Source organism: Hyphopichia burtonii (genome assembly GCF_001661395.1).
Source record: "Hyphopichia burtonii NRRL Y-1933 unplaced genomic scaffold HYPBUscaffold_1, whole genome shotgun sequence".
NCBI lineage: Eukaryota > Fungi > Ascomycota > Pichiomycetes > Serinales > Debaryomycetaceae > Hyphopichia > Hyphopichia burtonii.
In genome coordinates, this window is record NW_017963728.1 from 355,020 (window position 1) to 374,937 (window position 19,918).

Sequence of the window (19,918 nt, forward strand, 5' to 3'; positions counted from 1 at the left end):
TCTTTGATTTTGGGTCTCGGGTCCTGGTTCCAGTTCCTAAGCTTGTATTCGACCACTTACTCTATTAAGCTTTCATACAATGCCCTTGTAGTTCAAGTATCCGAAATTCTCCTTTGTTTATGCCATTTTTGTCTGTCTATTTTTTCTATTGAGTCCTCAGCATTTGTAAACTCATAAAAAATTCATTGACATAGCAAGGATCCCTATTCATATCTAAACGAAAAGATCTTCCTCATCTCATTGGGTGTGTTGATACAATTCCGTTAACTTCATTGGTCTCCACTATTTCTGATTGTCTCAGGCAGTGATTTTGTCGGTCTCGTCTCTCTCGTTTCGATAGTCGACTATAACATAAACAGTTTTATCTTGTTTTTTTTTTTTTTCCTTCTTTCTTTCCGTTTGCTTCTTTTCCATTTAATTCTTCTTTCCACTCGTTTCCGTTTAAAATAGGTTGATAAATGTCTTCTCATATCTTTCGAATGCCAGGGGGTCTCATGAATACCGGGGATAGTCAGGATAGTAGTAATATTAATAGTGATAGTGATACCGATCCGCAAAGATATTACGGACAACAGAAGGAATTACCCAAAAATGAAATAAACGTTCGGTTAGCTCAAGATCAAGACCAATCACCTTCATCACCTTCTTCTTATCAACAACTTTCAGCAACGGGATCACCCACTCTCAATAGTCCTGGCCGTAATAAGTTTAATAACATATCCAGTACGGTCAATTCGAATGCAAATGCAAATGCAAATTCTAATTCCAATTCTAATACCAATTTAAGTGCTCTTTCAAATTCAAATTCATTTCATAACTCCCAATATCTGCATGCAAAACAAGGAGGATCCCAACATGGATCTCAACTTAATTATTCTCCGAGAAATGAAGATCCTTTCGATAATGCAAATGTTCGAGTTTACAGTCATAAAGCAAATATAGTTCCTCCATATGTACTCGATCGTTTAACCGAAGCTCATTATAAGGATCAATTAGATAATACAAATGTTAATAATAACCAATCGGATATTAATCCATCCACAAAAAAAAAATCAGCTCAAGCAGATTCACAACAGATTCCTCAACCTCCTCATACACCAGTTTCTGTCAATCGTCAAAGTTTGGCCCAATCAGATGAAGACCAACAATATCTTAGTTTTGCCAACGATGCTTTTATAAAGTCTTTGGGTAATGCTAAATGGCAAAATTTTTTATCAACAATTCAACAACCTACAGCTTATACTTCAGATTTAGTTAAATTTGATGAATCTTTTAATAATAAAGAAAAATTATTAAATGAGTCCTGGGGTGGGGACGACCGTCTTAAACTGGCTCTCTTGGGTTCTCCTTCAAGTGATGAAGATACTTATGTTGGAGATGAAAATGGAAGCGTTTTCACCAAAATTTTTGGTAAAAAATCAAATAAGAAAAATTCTAAATTCGATACTGATCATCCAAAAGTTAGATCAAGAGCTGGTTATTGGATGTCTGATGAAAAAAGAAAAGATGTTTTACCAACTTTGAAAAGATTATTTGTGCAAAATCCTTTAGTACCATTGTTTTTAAGAATCCTAATCATAATATTTTCAGCTTGTGCTTTGGCATTAGCCTGTACTATATTTGTTTTCTCAAAACGTAAATACGATGATCAAGTAATTGAACAACAACCAAGTACAATCATGGCCATTGTGGTCCAATGTTGTGCCATTGCGTATGTTATCTATATTTCCTATGATGAATATAGTGGGAAACCTTTGGGTTTAAGAGATCCTTTAGGTAAAATGAAATTGATTATGTTGGATCTTTTATTCATTATTTTCTCTTCAGCAAATTTATCCTTAACCTTTAATACCTTATACGATGATGAATGGGTTTGTGAAGTTGATAATACTCCAGATTTAAATTCAATTGGTATTTATTACCCCACCGTCAATTCAATTTGTCGCAGACAACGTGCTTTAGCTTCCTTTTTGTTCTTGGTTCTTTGCTTATGGGTTCTTACGTTTACAATCAGTATCATTCGTGTTGTTGACAGGGTCAGCACCTCTTCCCCCAGATCTGATTAATATACTGTTTTTTTTTTTCGTCCTTTTCTTCTTTTCTTCCATTCAATTCGTACATTTCTTTATGGTGAGTGCCTTTTCTTCCCCGTATAGTTAGACTTTTAGCTTTAATTCATAAACATTCCTTCTTTTCAATCTAAATAATTATCAAATCAGTTACTGTAATTGCCATGAAGTGAATTTTGCAATAAAGCAAATGACGTGTAGTTACCACAATCATTAGCATTTTTGTGAGGCAAACCAAAAACCGCTAACTGAATTTTTTTTTGAATCCAAAAACATTCACACTTCATCCCACAGAAAGACTAGTTTGAGAAGAAAGATCACTAGCTTTGTTTCCGACTTGTTTCAGAGCTTGACCAATTAGCCTTGTGAAGTTATATCGACTGTATTGATCTAGGGATATATTCGATTGATCTATTCGGTTTGATCTTTTAAATCAATTAGACCATTTTATTGCTTCAAATCATTCAATTGATTTTAATATCGTTTTATCGTTTAGATATTCAAGGCAGTAACATATAGACCTCTTTTTCAGTGCCTTTGATTCGATATAAGCGTCTGGTGACGAGTTATATCCAATAATTGATTCTTGTCCTTTTCTCAAACCTATAAGCATAATCCCCTTTTTTAACATGTCTCAACAATCTTTCCCAATTGCAAGTGATTTAAATGCCACTTGGAGTTTTATCCAACCTGGATTAGAATTCATTCTAGGTGCCCAAGGTGATCAAGGTGTGACTTCCAAAATGTATATGAATTGTTATACTGCTATTTATAATTACTGTACCACCAAATCACGTAATTCTCCAAATACTGGTGCTTCAAGTCATAGTATGATTGGCGGATCATCAAATAATAGCTCTTATTCTTTGGCTGGTGCTGAAATCTATTCAAAATTGGATGATTACTTGGTTAGTTATATCTCTGGTTTAAAGAAAAGTCCCAATGAATCTTTTTTGGAATTTTATGTTAAAAAATGGACTCGTTTTACCATTGGAGCAGGCTACATGAATAACGTTTTTGATTATATGAATCGTTATTGGGTTCAAAAAGAAAGATCCGATGGTAGAAGAGATATTTTTGATGTCAACACTTTATCTTTATTAAAATGGAAATTTAATATGTTTAATAATAATGCAAACCAATTAATCAGTGAAGTACTTGAGCTCATTGAAAAACAAAGAAATAATGAAATTGTTGAAACCAATCTTATTTCTGTGGCAATTAAATCCTTGGTTTTCTTGGGTATTGATGTTCAAGATTTGAAAAAACCTAATTTAGTTGTATATATCAAACACTTTGAACAAGATTTCTTGAACAGTACTGCCGATTATTACAGTAAAGAATCCATTAATTTTCTTTCCCAACATAACGTGGTTGATTATATGAAAAAATGTGAAACAAGATTAGCAGAAGAAATATCAAGATCCAATAATTATTTAGAAGATCATACCAAAAAATTATTACTAGAAACATTGAATAAAGTTCTTATAAAAGACCATGCTCAAGAAATGTATAATCAATTCTTGGGATTATTAGAACAAAATGAAATAGATCATATTCAAAGAATGTACAAATTACTATCAAGAGTTCCCTCTACTTTAACCCCTTTGGCAGATACTTTTGAAAAGTACATTAAAGAAGAAGCTGCAAAAGCAATTGAAGAGATAAAAAAATCTTCAGATAATTCTGTTGAATCAAAAACAGAAGGAAATGCTGCCGCTGGTACCGGTGCTAAAGTTACAAGAAGAGCTGCATCTGGAGCTATCAATCCAAAAACTTATATTCATACATTGGTTAATATCTATTATAAATTTAGAGAAATCATTGTTGCTGCATTCGATAAAGATCCCTTTTTCATCAAATCTTTGGATAACGCCTGTGCCCACTTTGTCAATAATAACTCTATTGCGTTACCAACTCCTAAATCCCCTTGTAAAACTCCAGACTTATTGGCTAAATATGCTGATGGTTTCTTAAAAGCTACAGGTAAAGAACAGGAAACAGCTGACATGAATGCAGATCATTTAATGGTTGTTCTTAAATTTGTTAATGATAAAGATGCTTTTGAAGAACATTATCGTCGTTTATTGGCAAAGAGATTAATTCACAGTAATACTAAGTCCGATGAATTAGAAGAAGGTATCATACAAAGATTACAAGATGAAAATTCTTTAGAATATACTTCTAAAATGACTAAGATGTTCCAAGATATGAAAGCATCTGGTGATTTGAAAACACATGTTAAAGACCAATTGGGTGATAACAATTATATTAAAGATTTTACACCATTAGTGTTGGCTCAAAGTATGTGGCCTTTCAACTATTCTGAAGATTATGAATTGAAATTAGCTCCCGAATTATTGCCTGCATTCAATAAAGTAGAGGAAGTTTATACGAAACAGCACAACGGTCGTCAACTTCAATGGCTTTGGAATCATGGTAGGAGTGAAGTTAAAGCAAACTTATCAAGAAAGGGGAAACCACCTTTCATTTTCACTGTGACAAATTCTCAATTAGTCATTTTATTAGCATTTAATAAGAAAAAATCTTATACTCTTAAAGAATTACATGACATAGTTGGTACTGCAAGACATACATTTGAAGCCCACTTACTACCATTTACCAAATATAAATTACTCGATCAACTGCCACCTGAACCAGATGCCTTCACAAAAGATGATACTGTATTCACTATCGTTGATGAATATAAATCTAAAAAACTTAAAGTAAGCTTTGTCAGTTCAATCAAAACTGAGCAAAAACAAGAAGAAGATGATGCCAACAAAGAAATTGATGAATCTCGTAAGAATTATCTCTCTGCAAGTATCGTCAGAATCATGAAAGCAAGAAAGAAAATGAAACATAATGAATTAATGAATGATGTCTTACTTCAAGCACAATCTAGATTCCGTGCTAAAATCATTGATATAAAAAGAGTCATTGACTTTTTGATAGAAAAGGAATACATTCGCCGTTGCGACAATGATTCTTATGAATACTTGGCTTAGTTTAATACAGCATTTTAATATTTCGAGTAAACATAACTTTGTAGAAGAAGATGGCCATAGAGTGTAGAACTCTTATTGAGGCAGATTCAATTCAGCCAGAAAAAAAAAAAAAAAAAAAAAAAAAAAAAAAAAAAAAAAAAAAAAAAAAAAAAACTACGCATCAAAATAGTTTTGCACCAAAGTATATCTATAAAGAAATGAATTGAGCTTAGTGGAGCCAAAGAAAGAATGTCCTTGGTCAAAAGACAGAAATTGGACTCGAATGAGAATGCATCTTTGATTAAATCTAAGGTCCTGGAAACAACTAGCAGTAATCTTTATGAAGAAGCTGTTGTACTTGAAGGTCATCAGGGAAGTGTTTTATCCTCTAAATTCAGCAATGATGGTTCCAAAATAGTTACCGGAGGTATCGATAAAACTATTCAACTTTGGAATTTGCCCACAACCGGAGAAGGAGATGAGCCAAACTATGGAACGTTATCAGGGCATAAGTCTGCGGTTACATCTGCAAAATGGTTGTATGATGATCTAACTGTCGTGAGTGCTAGTGCTGACACAACCATCGGATTTTGGGACGGTGAAACAGGTCAAAGAATTAGAAAATGTGTTGGCCATGAATTAACCATAAATGAGGTTGATATATCAAAAGACTCGATAGCTTTAAGCGTGAGTGACGACGGTTCAGCTAGGTTATGGGATCAAAGACAAAAGACGTCCTCTGCTGAAATTATAACTGAGTTCCCATTATTGACCGGTTCGTTCAATAATCATGGAAGTGTAATATATTTTGGTGGGATAGACCCGACTATCAAAGCTTATGATATGAGGGTTGTTGATAAACCACTCTGGGAAAGCAGTGGTCAATCGGACTCAATCACATCAATAGCAATCAATAATGACGACTCTATTTTAATAAGTCGTGCCATGAATGGTGATATTAGAACTTACAGTGCAAAAGATCATGTTCCTGATGGTATATCTAGAATTAGTCCTTACGTATATGACGGGGCGCCTTCAGGAAATGAGATGCAATTGATAAGGACGACTTTCAGTAATAACAACGTATCAATAATTTCGGGGTCAGAAGATAAAACTGTAACTCAATTCGATTATAATTCGAGGAAGATTTTGAAAAAGCTTGCAGGACACCGTGGTACAGTTTTAGATGTGGATTATCATCCTACAGAGAATATAGTGCTTACAAGTTCCACAGATGGCCTGGTAATTGTGAGGCATATATAATTATTGTACAATAGATTAAACAAATAGTTCATAAATGCATTAATAAAATAAAAATAAGAATGTATGTAAAGCCAACTTCTATTCTTGTATCACTTTAAAATCTTACTTTTTTGCGTTTAGGAAGAGCCAGATCAAGTAAAGAAGCCAGCTTCTTGATCGCTTCTGTTTCTTGATCCATCTTTTCATTAACTTCACTTTTGTATCCGGCTTCGGCAAATTCAAATAAGAATTCATCTTTATGTTTTCGTTTCGTAGTTTTGAATGCTTTAATCAGATTCAGTCTATCCAAACATTCTTTGCTGAACACATACACAATCCATTCTCTCAACAGAAGAACATTATCTTTTTTGTGAATAATATCCTTATGTTCCAATAGAGCATACTCCAGAATGTCACCCTCATCATGAAGAGGATCAAAAAAAGCATTTTTGTTTAGAGCGGGTGCAAAAAAAGGGCTATACTCAGGATCGTTCTCTTCAACATCCAAAAACTTATGCTTTAAAATGAAATCTTGCATTCCAGTATCATCAATGACGAACTTGTTTTTCTTTTCCTGTTCGTTATCTATCTCTGAGTCAGTTTCCTTTGATCTCTTTTTATATATTTCTTCTTCTAAAGTTCCTTTTAAAACCAATGTTTCAACATAGACATCTTTCGTTTGACCGATTCTATGAGCTCTTTTAATAGCCTGTGCTTCAACTGACCTATGCCAAACTGGACTGATAAAATAAACTCTAGTGGCAGAAATGACGGTTAAGCCATGTGAAGCTAATCTCAAGTCCATTATAAGGGTAATTCCCCCATTATTCTCCGAGTCAAATCCGCCAAACTCAGCAAGATTATTAGCTCTTTCTGTCGGTGAAATAAATGTTGCGTAAAGGATATACCCAATGCCCATTAATTCGAGTAACTCAGTTAGGTAGTATGCACTATCTTCAAATTCAAAAAAAACAATCGACTTAACTTTGGCCTTTTGGTGCTCCAACAACCTACTGGCTAGATAAGACAACTTAGAGGACGCGGTACCCAACAACCTCGACTCCCTTATAGATTGATATGAAGTACTTGAACCCAGGGCAGAGAAATTGTTTGTGATATCGTCTGTCATTTTCAAGCCTTCCCCATTAGTTCGCTTCAATTTATCTTCAGGACTAACATCATTCAGTTTTATTTGAGTTTTCCGTTTCGGAGTGGTAAGTACATTTCGTGAATTTTCGTCAAGATTATCAAGAACACTAGGTGTTTCAATAGCATTAGTAATCTGCTCAGGCATGACACTTGCACTCAAACTCTGATTTGTATCTTGCTTATTAAACTTTTCAGTATTGCGCTTTACTGCGTTTTGCCAGTAAGAGGACCAAAAGGGTTTCGCAGCAGCATCTAGCTTTTCATTCAACTTTTCTGCATCACTCATATTGAGAAATCGATTTTTATAAAAGAACTCTTGCATGGTTTGAATATGTGGAGCACCAAAAACCCCGACATCATTTGTTCTCCCAGATGAGTCAGTTGTCTGTAAAACCCCAGTTCCGAAAGACTTGGTGAAAATATCTGGAAGTTTAGATAAGTAATAATTCATTTCGTGCAACAACGCCGAAGTTCTCCACCTAGGGTTGGATAATGCCAACCTGGAGGCTTCTAGTGCTTGTTTCACCAAGCTTAAATCATAATCAGAATATATAGATTTACCATTTGCTCTTCTTTTCTTCAAAGAGTGAACACAAACATGTATCAAACCCTCCACATCTTCCTGTTGGAAACCAGTCCAATGAAAAGTAGCCCTCTGTAAATTGGTAACAAGTCTTCTTAACTGTGGTCTATTCGCGGGATGAAACATATAATCAACGTCAGTTCTTTCTGAGGATACTGCATTCACCGCCAATACTGCAGTGAAGAGATTAATTGATATCTTGTTATGATAAGATGGCTCGAGAAATACCGCTTCATGATGTAGCTGAGGTAACTTTAAATCTTGGTCTATATCGCCCAAATTATGTCTTACCATTATTTCGTTTAGTAAGTTAGTCAAACTAGTTTTAGATCCGTATAAATCTTTGATGAATGGTTTTGCAATAAGGTTTTGCCATGCCTTAGGTTGGGAATAAAAAGGTTCTATCTTTAAGAAATTGGAAACTATATTGCTTAATTTTGAAAGATCTTCCTTTTCATTGAAGTCTGTTTTCACAAGGTATTTGTTTTTCTTTCCAGGTGAAGAGTTTATATCACCTTGTTCATCGGTTTGTTCGTCTATTTGAAGTCTCGTTAATCCAGAAGTAGGTGTCCCACTTACTGCCCAACGACGCTCTGCATGGAAATTTTTGCAAAGGTCGCTTGTTTTACTTTTTGAAGATAGGGAGTGACCTTCATCAATTATTAATCGTTTCCAATACACATTATTAAGTGGGGAGTTTCCAGTTCTAAGTTTAGAAATTTGGCTAACTAGAAGCGACGTGGAAATTATAATCAAGTCATAGTCCAAGAGTGTTTTAACATCTGAAGGGACGGATTCGATGAATGTTCCATTAGTGTTACTCACAGATTTGTTAAAATGATTAGATATGAACAATTTCTTGAGGTAGGTTGGCTCTATATGCTTTTTCAATTCGTTATTCCATTGATGGAAGATATTATCAGGAACGATTATTAAAGTGGTATTGCAAAGATATAATGTTCTATAAATGTTACCTTCAGCTGGCGCATTAATATCCGTCTGTCTCCATCTTGTCAACGGGGCAGTCGACTTAAGGCTGAAAGCAGAAGCGTATTGAAGATTCTTCAAAGGAATTTTGAAAGATCCCGCTGATCCCAGAAGCTGTTTAACAACTGAAGTCGGTAAATCATTTAAATAATATTTCCAAGGCAATGAACATTGATTGATAGTTTTCTTGCAAATATCAACCAACAGAGTGATCAGAGCAGGCTTTGGGGAAAACAATTCTCTTTGCTGATCGGGGTATAGCACGCTGATGTCTTCATCCGAGTCATCGTATAACAATAAGTCTTCCGGCACTGTTGAAACATCGAACTTTGTAAGACAAACCAAACTTAGACAAATCAAGGTCTTACCAACCCCCATTGATTCCCCTAAGATCCCACCTCTTGGTAAGGCATAAAGTTCCGGAGAGGTATAGAGACGGTAATTAAATAAATCGAAATAGTAATTGTTGAACAGATTTGGACATTTCAATTTGATCATGTTCGGAATAAGGGCCCTTTTAGGGGATGATTCTTTCTCAAGCATTTTAGAGAGAGACTTGACTTGAAATGGATATAACTTGGACTTGACACCGTCAATTGCAACTTCTCCGGTTTCTGACTCCTTAATGATTCTCGACAAAGTCTCTTCTGGTGTAGGTACCGTACCATAAGCTTTGGTGTAAGTTGCACTAAGGGCAGGAAACTCTGGAGTCATTATACTATTATAAACTTCTTGCAACCTCAAACCCAATGGCTGTGAAGCGTCTTTTGGACTAAGAAGAAATGGCCTGTTTGAAGTCCAACGATCTATATGGAAATTAGGTGACCTTATTTTATGATTGGGCATTCGGGCGTCTGCCCCATCGAAAATGAATGATATAAGTAGCATGGGTGTTTTGCTTAGTTCCAGCAACAATATCCCATTTAAGGGAGTATTCCAACCTTCTTCAGAATAATCAATGATGTTTATATACTGAGTCCATATTCTCTTATAGTTACTTTCTACAAACCAGTTTTTGGGAAGGCCATCTCTCCATCGAAGTATCTGTAAAGATCCACCCACATCCGTTGGAACACCATATAGTCGAACCTTACACACAACTGTATAGTCATTGGCCTTTTGTGGTATCCTTACTTTGAACGTTTTATAAGTTGCCATCAAATACCGAAACCTTATAAGATGTAGTAAATCGGTTGCAAGAGGGTTTAGTCTATTTTCTTTGATTGTACTGAGCAAAAAATCCAAATCTGCCCACTTCCACCTGCTCCCAAGACCATCATGACCAGTCTCCAACCCGTATAGCAGCGTTTCACCTAGCGGCATGTCAATAAAGTTCAACGTTCCAATTGGTATGAGCTGATTTAAATCATTGGTGAATTGATAAATTGACTGGACCAGGGAATTAGGTAAGCTCCGTTTCCGCAGTTGCGGATTAGGAGTTTTCCTTTTGGGACCCATCTCTTAGATAAAATCGTTTGCAATCAATCAATGGATGCAAAAGAAGGAGGATTCAATAAATTCATCGCTAAATCGATATAGTATTTTTTTAAAAGAAAAAAAAAAAAAAACCAATTTTCACCAGTGCAAAACCCGTGCCGCAAAACCTGTCAATCATGAAGTATACTCGTTATAACATCGAACGGTCAAACTTGACTTGATTGCAACCAACAAGAAGAGATTGCAACCATAGCCAAACCTTGATGGTGTTAAACCCTTTCCCAAATAGTCCATAGCCCGAGTGACTCATCAGTTTACGCACGAGAATTAAACCCGACCACCGAGCAGCGAATGAATCATTTTACCAGGCTAATTTTAGCCCGCTATCAGTTAAATCAAAGCCACGCACAATAATGGCTCTGTCAAATAAGCAGCCATCGCAAATCTTTGTACTATGAAGCATAACCAAGGTAGTTCGGCTTAAAAGCACCTTAGGAAATTACCTAGTTCATAAGACAGCGCAAGACAAAACCCCTACGGAGTAGATGATTTCTATTTAAGATACCCTTTTTATCCCAGATAATTGGAATTGAATAATTTTCACTCTCTACGATATGCTGAACTTTCAACAGATACTACAGCCTGACAGGCTTGTTGCGTTTGCTCCAGTCAACGACTGCAATGCAGATTGGTCTAGCCCGTTATATGATAATAGAGGAAACTCATTGAATCCGTGCTTTATCTCGTTTGTTAATATTCTTATCAGTGGTGTACTTGGTTTTTTTGCTCTTGTTCAGATATTCCAAGTTCTTTTTGCCAATCATTATGGACCGTTCCCAATTAAATACTCATTTGGGTCGATTCTCAAAGTGAAAAGTGTTGGAATATATCAGTTATTGAAATTCAACAACTTGGTGATACAATCTATTCTTTATTTGGTTTTAATTCTTATTGATTTTAGCTCTTTTAATTTGAGATTTTACAGTCTTGCAGTTTCTGCTTTGGTTAATGTTTTGATTTTATTCCCACTTCATCTTCTTGAACCTACAAGATCAGTTGTGGGTCATGCGTCATTGTTGCTTTACTGGTCGTTTAGTGTGTTTTTCTGTTTGGTAGTATTAATACAAGACTACTTTGGTGCTCATAAAATATACATTCCTAGAAGTACTACTTCTGGAATTGCATTTGCTCATACAATTGAAATAGGTTTACTTTTGAATTCTACTTTAATTTGGGTTTTGGAATATTTCTTATACTCGCCTTCAATCGAATTAACCGAGTATTTTGATTTGAATGAATGGGACCCAAAAACGGTCCGTGATGTCTTCTCAGAGTTTGCCTTGACTTGGATGACTCCTACTATTATGAAGGCTTATGAACAAAACGATCTTACTTTTGAAGAACTTCCTCAGCTTGATATTAATTTACGCGCAGACGTTGTTGTTCCTAGAATAAATAAGATTTGGGAAAAGCAAGTTGCAAAATCTAAATTAAAAGCAAAGAAAACTGGTAAAGAACCTCATGCTTCCTTATATTGGACTCTTTTAAAAGCAAATTCGTTGCAAGTTCTTATTGGTATCTTTTGGTCTTTATTAAAGATTGTTACGAGTTATGGTCAACCTCTTTTATTGAAAAGACTCATTCTTTTCTTCTCGGAATATAACACTTCTGATGTTGAAAAACCTCCTCTTGTTCTTGGTTACTTTATTACTGTTTGTTTGTTCCTCTTTTCAGTTGTAAGATTCATTTCCTTTAACAGATACTATCTCACAATGTTTGCTGTTGGATTCAAGTGTCAATCGTTTCTTTCTTCTTCAGTCTATGCAAAATCATTGAAATTATCTCCGGAAGCTAGAAAAGGTAAATCTACTGGTGATATTGTTAATCATTTATCAGTTGATGTACCAGAGATATCTTATGGTCCTGAAATTACTACAGAATTATTAGTTAAACCAATTGAATTGATCCTATGTTTAACTGCTTTATACAGTGTGGTTGGAAATGCTCTTTGGGGTGGGTTTTTCGTTTCGATTATTATGATTCCGATTAGTAGTTTCGTAAGTAACTACGTTACTGAATTTTATAATATCCAAATGCAAATTAAAGATGAAAGAACTAGCTTAACAAGTGAAATTTTGACTTCAATGAAAAGTGTTAAATTATACTCTTGGGAAAAACCAATGTTGGCCAGGCTTTCTGAAATTAGAAATGGTCGTGAATTAGTTAATGCAAAAAAAATCGGTATACTTAATGCTGTTGCCCTGTTTTTATGGTCTAGTATCCCATTTTTCATTTCTTGTGCTTCTTTCATTATATTTGCTTATTATTCCGGGGTCACCATGACTCCAGCTGTTGTGTTTCCTGCCTTGGGTTTGTTTAATTCCTTAAATGAACCTCTATTGATCCTTCCAGATCTTTATTCTAATTTCGTTGAAGCTAATGTATCGCTTAAAAGATTAAGGAAATTTTTGCTGTGTGATGAATTAGATACTGATTATATCAAGAAATCTTATGATCCTTTGAAGTTAAATGATACTTCTGTTAAATTGGAAAAATGTTCTTTTGTTTGGAACAGAGAAGAAAAATCTAAAAAAGCTTTAGAAAATATTGATTTCGTTGCTAAAAAGGGTCAATTAACTTGTATTGTCGGAAGAGTTGGTGCTGGTAAATCTGCCCTTGTTAAAGCTATATTGGGTGAAGTTCCATTCGATTCAACTTCTAGTGGTCTGAATTTTAAGTTTGAGGTTAATGGTACCAAGGCTTACTGCTCTCAAAACCCTTGGATCTTGAATGCTTCGATCAAAGAAAATATTTTGTTTGGTAACCGTTACGATAAAGCCTTTTATCAAAAAACTGTGGAAGCATGTCAGTTACTCCCAGATTTTGATATTTTTGCTGATGGTGATCGTACCGTGGTTGGTGAAAATGGTATTTCATTAAGTGGTGGCCAAAAAGCCAGAATTTCAATTGCAAGAGCCGTTTACTCAAGATCTGACGTTTACCTTTTGGATGATATTTTATCTGCTGTTGATTCTCATGTTGGTAAAGCTTTAATAGAACAAGTTTTAGGCTCAAATGGTTTGTTGGCAACAAAGACTATTATTTTAGCAACTAATTCTGTTTCTGTTTTGCATTCTGCTAGTAATATATACTATATTGAAGATGGAAAAATTGTTGAAAGCGGATGTTTTGATGATGTTATTGCTAAACAAGGCCATTTAACCAAATTAATCCAAGAGTTTGGTCAAATCGAAAAAGCAAGCGAAGTTGAAGAAGCAAAGAATGGAAACCACTCCGAAGATACAAGTATTGAAGAGTTTCACCCTGATGAAGAAGGCCACGAGCTTGAAAGAATGCAGACTCACACAACAATCGGTGCTGCTAGTCTTGTTTCTTTTGGGCATAATTATAGAGATGACGATGAAGATGAAGACGGAGTGGTTAGAAAGATGGGTCACAGTGAAGAAAAAAGTGCAAAGGGTGGAATCAAACTTGCTGTTTATTTGGAATATTTCAAAGCCTGCAACTACTCTTCATTGATCTTTTATTTGGTAATGTATGGTTCTAATGTTGGTCTTGGGGTTTTAAGTACCTACATTTTGAAAAATTGGTCTGAAAGAAACGCCAGTGCCGATAAAACCTTGGATCCTACTTTTTACTTAGTAATCTATTCTTTTGCGGGAATCACCGGTTGTGCTTGTTCTTTATTTGGTTCCGTTGTGGTCTGGTCTTATTCATCTATCCGTAGTGCAAGGTATTTCCACGATAAGATGGCTCAAACTGTTTTAAGATCACCAATGTCATTTTTTGAAACAACTCCTATAGGTAGAATTTTGAACAGGTTTTCTGAAGATATAAACGTTATAGATGGATCTATTGTTTGGACTATCTTAGGTTTCACGGATTTTCTCTTACATGCTCTTTCATTATTTGTGATAATTGTTTATAATCTTCCATTTATGGCCCTAGTGCTTATTGTTTTAAGTTTCTGGTATAACAGTTATAGAACTTGTTTTATTCCAGCTTCAAGAATATTGAAAAGAATTAGAAGTGTTAAGAAGAGTCCAGTTTTTTCTCATCTTCAAGAGTCTGTCAATGGGGTGGAGACATTAAGAGCTTATCAACAAGAAGACAGATTCATTTTCATGAATAAGAAGAATGTTGATTCCGTAACCAGTGCAGATAATACCATGATATCAGCCAATAGATGGTTATCAATGAGATTACAATACATTTCTTCAATGATTATCTGTTTATCATCTGTGATGATTATGAGTAGTCTCAGTTATGGTACACCTTTAAGTCCAGGTTTAGTTGGTTTCATCATGAGTTATGTCTTGGAAATTACAGGTTCTTTGAATGCTATTGTCAGATTCTGGGCTGATATTGAATCAAAATCAGTTGCTTTGGAAAGAGTGGTTGAGTATTGTAACTTGAAATCAGAAGCTGAAATGATAATTGAAAATAATAGACCTGTTGCTTCTTGGCCTTCCGATGGTAGTATTGAATTCAAGAATTATTCCACAAGATATAGAGAAAACTTGAGTCCCGTTCTTAAAAATATTAGTTTGAACATCAAACCATCAGAAAAAATTGGAATTGTTGGAAGAACTGGTGCTGGTAAATCATCTTTAACCTTGGCCTTATTCCGTATTATCGAGCCCATTGAAGGTAATATCGATATTGACTCAATTAACACATCTAATATTGGTTTATATGATTTAAGATACCATCTTAATATCATTCCCCAAGAAGCACATGCTTTTGAAGGTACAATCAGACAGAATCTAGATCCTTTTGATGATCATACTGATGAAGAATTATGGAAAGTGTTAGAGTTGGCTCATTTGAAAAATTATGTCGAGAATATGAGCTCAGGTGAAGATGACAAGGAAGCTGTTGGATTAAAAGCTAAGGTATTGGAAAGTGGTTCCAATTTATCATCTGGTCAAAGACAACTTTTGTGTTTGGCTAGAGCTCTTTTGAAAAAAACAAGAGTTTTGATTTTAGATGAAGCTACTGCAGCCGTTGATGTTCAAACTGATAAAATCATCCAACAAACTATAAAAGATGAGTTTTCAGATAGAACCATTATTTCCATTGCTCATAGAATTGATACAGTCATGCACAGTGATAGGATTCTTGTTCTTGATAAAGGTGAAATAAAAGAGTTTGACAGTCCGAAAAAACTTTTGGAGAATAAAGATTCCATTTTCTATTCTCTCTGTAGAGAAGGTGGTTATCTTGATAGTTAAGTTTTATTTTTTGGCCGTTGTTGGCCTTGCTTATTTGTTTTATGTACTTGTTATACTATTATTTATATCAAAAAGTGATCTTATTTTTATATTTTTTTTTTTTTTTTTTGCGGGAAATCAAGTAAACTAATTTGACAGTCGTCAAACTTTAATATTTGAACAAGCATATTAAGTTCGACGTAAAATTAAACCCAACTGTAAATCGAATTAAGTCCATCAATTACTTCTTTATAGTTTGATATTAACAATTTGCAGCCTATTTACACAGAATGTCGCGCAATGTCTCATGTCGCATTAAAGTTTTGTGCTAAATGGAATGTCCCCTTAAAATAGATTAATCAAGCAATGGACAAGATACTATCAATTGGCAAGTTCTTTTACCAAATAGGATCCTAACAGCTTATATATATCAGATAGACTTCCCAGTGTCTCATTTAAATAGGATATATTTACCATGAGAACTTATCTTTTCCCAATTCCAAGTAAGAAGACTGACGACGTTAATTGGACTAAACCACTCAACAATTATCTATTGTCGATTTATGGTAATACAAGTGAATATCAAGAAGATCTTAGCCAATTCAACAAGTTGAGACAGGACATAAGGGGTGTACATGCGGATCTTACTGGAATAAGATTATATTTCAAGTACTACAGTCAATTAGAGTTACTAGATTTGAGAATATCATTTACTACGGTCAACAGGCACAAGAAAATAACATTCAATTGGTACGATGCTTTTGATCAATTATCGGAGCATAAACAGTATGCATTGCCATTTGAAAAGGCATGTATTTTGTTTAATTTAGGGTCAATTTTATCCAAATATGCCATTCACCAGTATGAATTATCGCAGTCATCAAATGAAAATGCAGACTCTTTATTCAAAGAAGCTGTTCAGTACTTTCAACAACTGGCTGGAATCTATCAATTTTTGAATGAGAATTTTCTTCATGCCCCATCACCAGATTTGAGTCTGTCAACTGTTAATTTTCTCAAGAATATAAATCTAGCTCAAAGTCAAGAAATTTTCAATTTGAAAGTTATTAGTGGAGATTTGGATCAAAGTAAAAACTCATTAATTTCCAAGTTGTGTCGAAGCACATCCAACTATTATGATGATTGTTTCAATTGTGTTAGTCACTTATTAAATCATCATGAAAACTCAGTTGGCCCATCATCTACCTACGCAATTGTAGAAGATGGGCTTGATGATGAAGATGAAGAAGACTCTGATTCAAAGCCAACGGATGAATATGATCCAGATTCTCAAGCAAATTCAGTTCCGGACAATAAGGTCACTGCACAAATTGATTCATTATGGATTGCTATAATTCAATTTAAATGTTACTACTATAAATCCCTAGCTTTCTATTTCCATGGATTGCAATTGGAAACACTGAGAAAATATGGTGAATCAATTGCTTATTTAAACAAATCCCAAGAAATAATCAGTGAAATACCATCCGCCTTACTTCTGAAAATTGGGAAAGCGGGTATTAGTGGTACTTATGAATTATTGGATAATTATAAGTATCACAAGGATGCCGTTCTGATTAAGCTTAAAGATTTAAATAAAGATAATGATTTGATTTATCATGAAATTGTTCCATCAACCGTGACATTACCTGATATAAAACCAATGGATAGTGCCAAAATCATTCCAATAAACAAAATTCCTATTTTCAATGAAATTAATGAATCAAATTATAGTAATTTTTTGAACAATGTCGTACCAATAAATATCCATGAATTACTTAGTTATTATTCAGAAGAGAAACTGCAATTATTAAGAAATGAATTAGATGAAGTAGATGTATCCAATGAAGAATTGTCACTGGTGTTAGAGTATTTAAAAATGCCAAAGGCTTTAATAAACTTGAAAGAAATCGTCAATAATAAAAAAATCAATGAAGAAGAAAAAAAATTAGGAATTGATCCAAGTATTGCTGAAAAAGTTGACAAGATTCATTTTGGGTTTAATTTAGATCAATCCAACAAGAGTCAAATTGAGCAATTGCGTAAACAAGCCATGGGGCTAATTAGTGAAACTGATTCATTAATTGGAGTTAATGCCACCTTCCTCAAATACAAAGATGATTTGATTAAGGTGAAGAAATGGTTATACGATGCTAGTAATTCCGATACCAAACTATTCGGTCTTATTAACAATGAACACCAGTACTTGTATGGAGTGCTAGGCCAAGGCTCTAAGTCTAGTGAGTTCAAACAATTATTCCATCTTGATAGTAAGGCTGAAACTAAAAAGCCCAGTCAGAACGAGGTTAGTTTATTGGATATCGACGATCGTGAATTGAATAGAGAAGAGGACGAACAAACACGTATTGAACAAGAAATCAAACTGATTGAAGATACTTTACATGATTTGAACGTTATCAAGACCAACAAGCAAAAATTGATCGAAACATTCAAGAAAGAAATTCATAACGATGATATCTCTGATATTTTGATATTGAATTGCAAGATCAAGTCAACCAGTGAAATCAAATCATTGATATTCCCCGAGGAATTGAAAAAATTTAGGCCATATAGTGATGAATTAGATAAGTTAATTGGTAAACAGAATGAATACGTTGAAAATCTTAAAGTGAGATGGAATCAATTGAATAAAAACCCCAAGGTTCAAGAAGTGCAATCGCTGAACCAATTTCAAAATGACTTGGTGAAGAGCCAAACAGATAAAATCAATACATTCTACAGTAATAATTGGCAGCCATACCACGAAGGATTGAAGAAAGGAGTTGAAATATATAAGCAATTGGTTCAATACGTCGAAGGAATCAAAATTAAGCTCATTAACGATCAACAACAACAACAACAACAACAACAACTGATGCGTGGTTCCTCAATAACCGAGCAACTCGGAAAGATGTCATTGAACCAAAGTCAAATACAATCACCTAATTTTACGGGACAAGAACAATATACGGGACAACAATACCAACAATATCCACAACAATATTCCAATCAACAATACGCACAAACCCAAGCTCCCTACTATTCGCAACCACCCATGTTGCAGCCAACGTCGGCCACCGGCACCTTTGGCAACGACTACTCCCGTCCACCTGCCCTACCACCCAAGAGACCATCCGAGCAGTCTGCGACTGCAAACGCAAACCTAACCGGAGGTTCCATTGGGAACCAACCTGCCCACCCAAACACCAACATCCCTTCCAGTAATCTAATTTACGACCAGCCGTCCACCTACCAACCCAATATGTATAATTTTTTCTCTAATGGGTCATAAATGTTTTTGTTTATATAAAATATCAAAATTAGTTGATTCTGTAGTACTTGGAAGGTCCCATTACAGACGTTCACAACACCTAAACAATCGCCACTACAAGGCTCAAAATAAGAATACGACCATTGATCTAAAAACGTAACCACGAACACGAGCATCCGTGCGGTCTAAGCTGAGGCTGTCTATCCCAAGCAGAGGCTGTCTATCCCAAGCAGAGGCTGTCTATCCCAAGCACAGATAAACCCTTGGTAACGATCATTGGGGTTATTAATAGACAAATCAAATTAACCCAATGAGGAATTAACAAAACACGATCCAAAAAAATAACCAAATAAAAAAAAATGGCTAGCAAATTCTCATCAAAATTTCTCAGACACCAAGAACGCCTTTGACATGGTCCGTTCCTCGTTTGTGAATTTGCAGGTTAAGTAACCCTTAGCATAGACTAATCGAATAATCATAAGACCCGACTTTGTTAGAGATAGTGGTAACAATGCTTGTAGGGCCGCCTAACCGGAGGTAAACGTTCGAGTACAAAATTGGTGGGAAAAAGAAAGAAAAAAAAACATCAAGATCTAATAAAAAATTTTCACGAAATCCAATTAATTTTAGAAACTCGATAGCTAATCTGTAAAAATGGAACCCACAGGCTAAACAGGCTAACTTGGTGGATTAGGTATTAAAAAAGTATTTCCTTCTACTTATTCGAGTCTTTTTTTTTCCTTTTTGCTTTTCGTTTTTCTATTTTTTGTTGATTCATTCGTTTTTTCAACTGTTAATTCGGTTTCAGTGTTCATTCGTTCAACTGTTCATTCGTTCAACTGTTCATTCGTTCAAGTAGTTGGGTTTCAACTGTATATTCGTTCAACTGAGTCGGATCAACTTTCCATAATTCCTTGCAAATGAAGAGCTGCTGGTTTATTATACTGGCATTATGCCTT

The 19,918-nt window shown here is 34.8% G+C and overlaps 6 protein-coding genes across 6 annotated transcripts; 5 read left to right on the forward strand and 1 right to left on the reverse strand.

Moving 5' to 3' along the window:
• The first annotated feature begins 151 nt into the window (after positions 1 to 151).
• HYPBUDRAFT_151191 (uncharacterized protein) lies at positions 152 to 2,191 on the forward strand. The gene is made up of 2 exons (XM_020220373.1): positions 152 to 924; positions 1,057 to 2,191. The coding sequence occupies exons 1-2, from the start codon at positions 459 to 461 to the stop codon at positions 2,064 to 2,066; spliced, it is 1,476 nt and encodes a 491-aa protein (XP_020078488.1). The 5' UTR covers positions 152 to 458; the 3' UTR covers positions 2,067 to 2,191.
• Positions 2,192 to 2,420: 229 nt separating this feature from the next.
• CDC53 (cullin) lies at positions 2,421 to 5,077 on the forward strand (the record flags this gene model as incomplete). Its single annotated transcript, XM_020219447.1, has 1 exon — positions 2,421 to 5,077. The coding sequence occupies exon 1, from the start codon at positions 2,699 to 2,701 to the stop codon at positions 5,075 to 5,077; it is 2,379 nt and encodes a 792-aa protein (XP_020078489.1). The 5' UTR covers positions 2,421 to 2,698.
• Positions 5,078 to 5,273: 196 nt separating this feature from the next.
• On the forward strand, positions 5,274 to 6,384 carry HYPBUDRAFT_151192 (WD40 repeat domain-containing protein). Its single transcript, XM_020220374.1, has one exon. It carries the CDS (start codon positions 5,306 to 5,308, stop codon positions 6,317 to 6,319), a length of 1,014 nt encoding a protein of 337 aa, XP_020078490.1. The 5' UTR covers positions 5,274 to 5,305; the 3' UTR covers positions 6,320 to 6,384.
• Positions 5,985 to 10,624, reverse strand: HYPBUDRAFT_151193 (uncharacterized protein). Its single transcript, XM_020220375.1, has one exon. The coding sequence runs from the start codon at positions 10,473 to 10,475 to the stop codon at positions 6,414 to 6,416; it is 4,062 nt and encodes a 1,353-aa protein (XP_020078491.1). The 5' UTR covers positions 10,476 to 10,624; the 3' UTR covers positions 5,985 to 6,413.
• A 268-nt stretch (positions 10,625 to 10,892) lies between these two features.
• Positions 10,893 to 15,709, forward strand: HYPBUDRAFT_131260 (P-loop containing nucleoside triphosphate hydrolase protein; the record flags this gene model as incomplete). Its single annotated transcript, XM_020219448.1, has 1 exon — positions 10,893 to 15,709. Exon 1 carries the CDS (start codon positions 11,069 to 11,071, stop codon positions 15,707 to 15,709), a length of 4,641 nt encoding a protein of 1,546 aa, XP_020078492.1. The 5' UTR covers positions 10,893 to 11,068.
• Positions 15,710 to 16,163: 454 nt separating this feature from the next.
• BRO1 (Bro1p) lies at positions 16,164 to 18,980 on the forward strand (the record flags this gene model as incomplete). Its single annotated transcript, XM_020218255.1, has 1 exon — positions 16,164 to 18,980. One exon carries the CDS (start codon positions 16,164 to 16,166, stop codon positions 18,978 to 18,980), a length of 2,817 nt encoding a protein of 938 aa, XP_020078493.1.
• Positions 18,981 to 19,918: the final 938 nt, after the last annotated feature.

Bases quoted from the DNA above. Each gene is read 5' to 3' on its own strand.
- HYPBUDRAFT_151191 (XM_020220373.1), top strand. From the start codon at position 459: ATGTCTTCTCATATCTTTCGAATGCCAGGGGGTCTCATGAATACCGGG. The intron at 925-1,056 runs GTCATAAAGCAA...AAAAAAAATCAG, and splicing joins TGCAAATGTTCGAGTTTACA to CTCAAGCAGATTCACAACAG.
- HYPBUDRAFT_151192 (XM_020220374.1), top strand. From the start codon at position 5,306: ATGTCCTTGGTCAAAAGACAGAAATTGGACTCGAATGAGAATGCATCT.
- HYPBUDRAFT_151193 (XM_020220375.1), bottom strand. From the start codon at position 10,475: ATGGGTCCCAAAAGGAAAACTCCTAATCCGCAACTGCGGAAACGGAGC.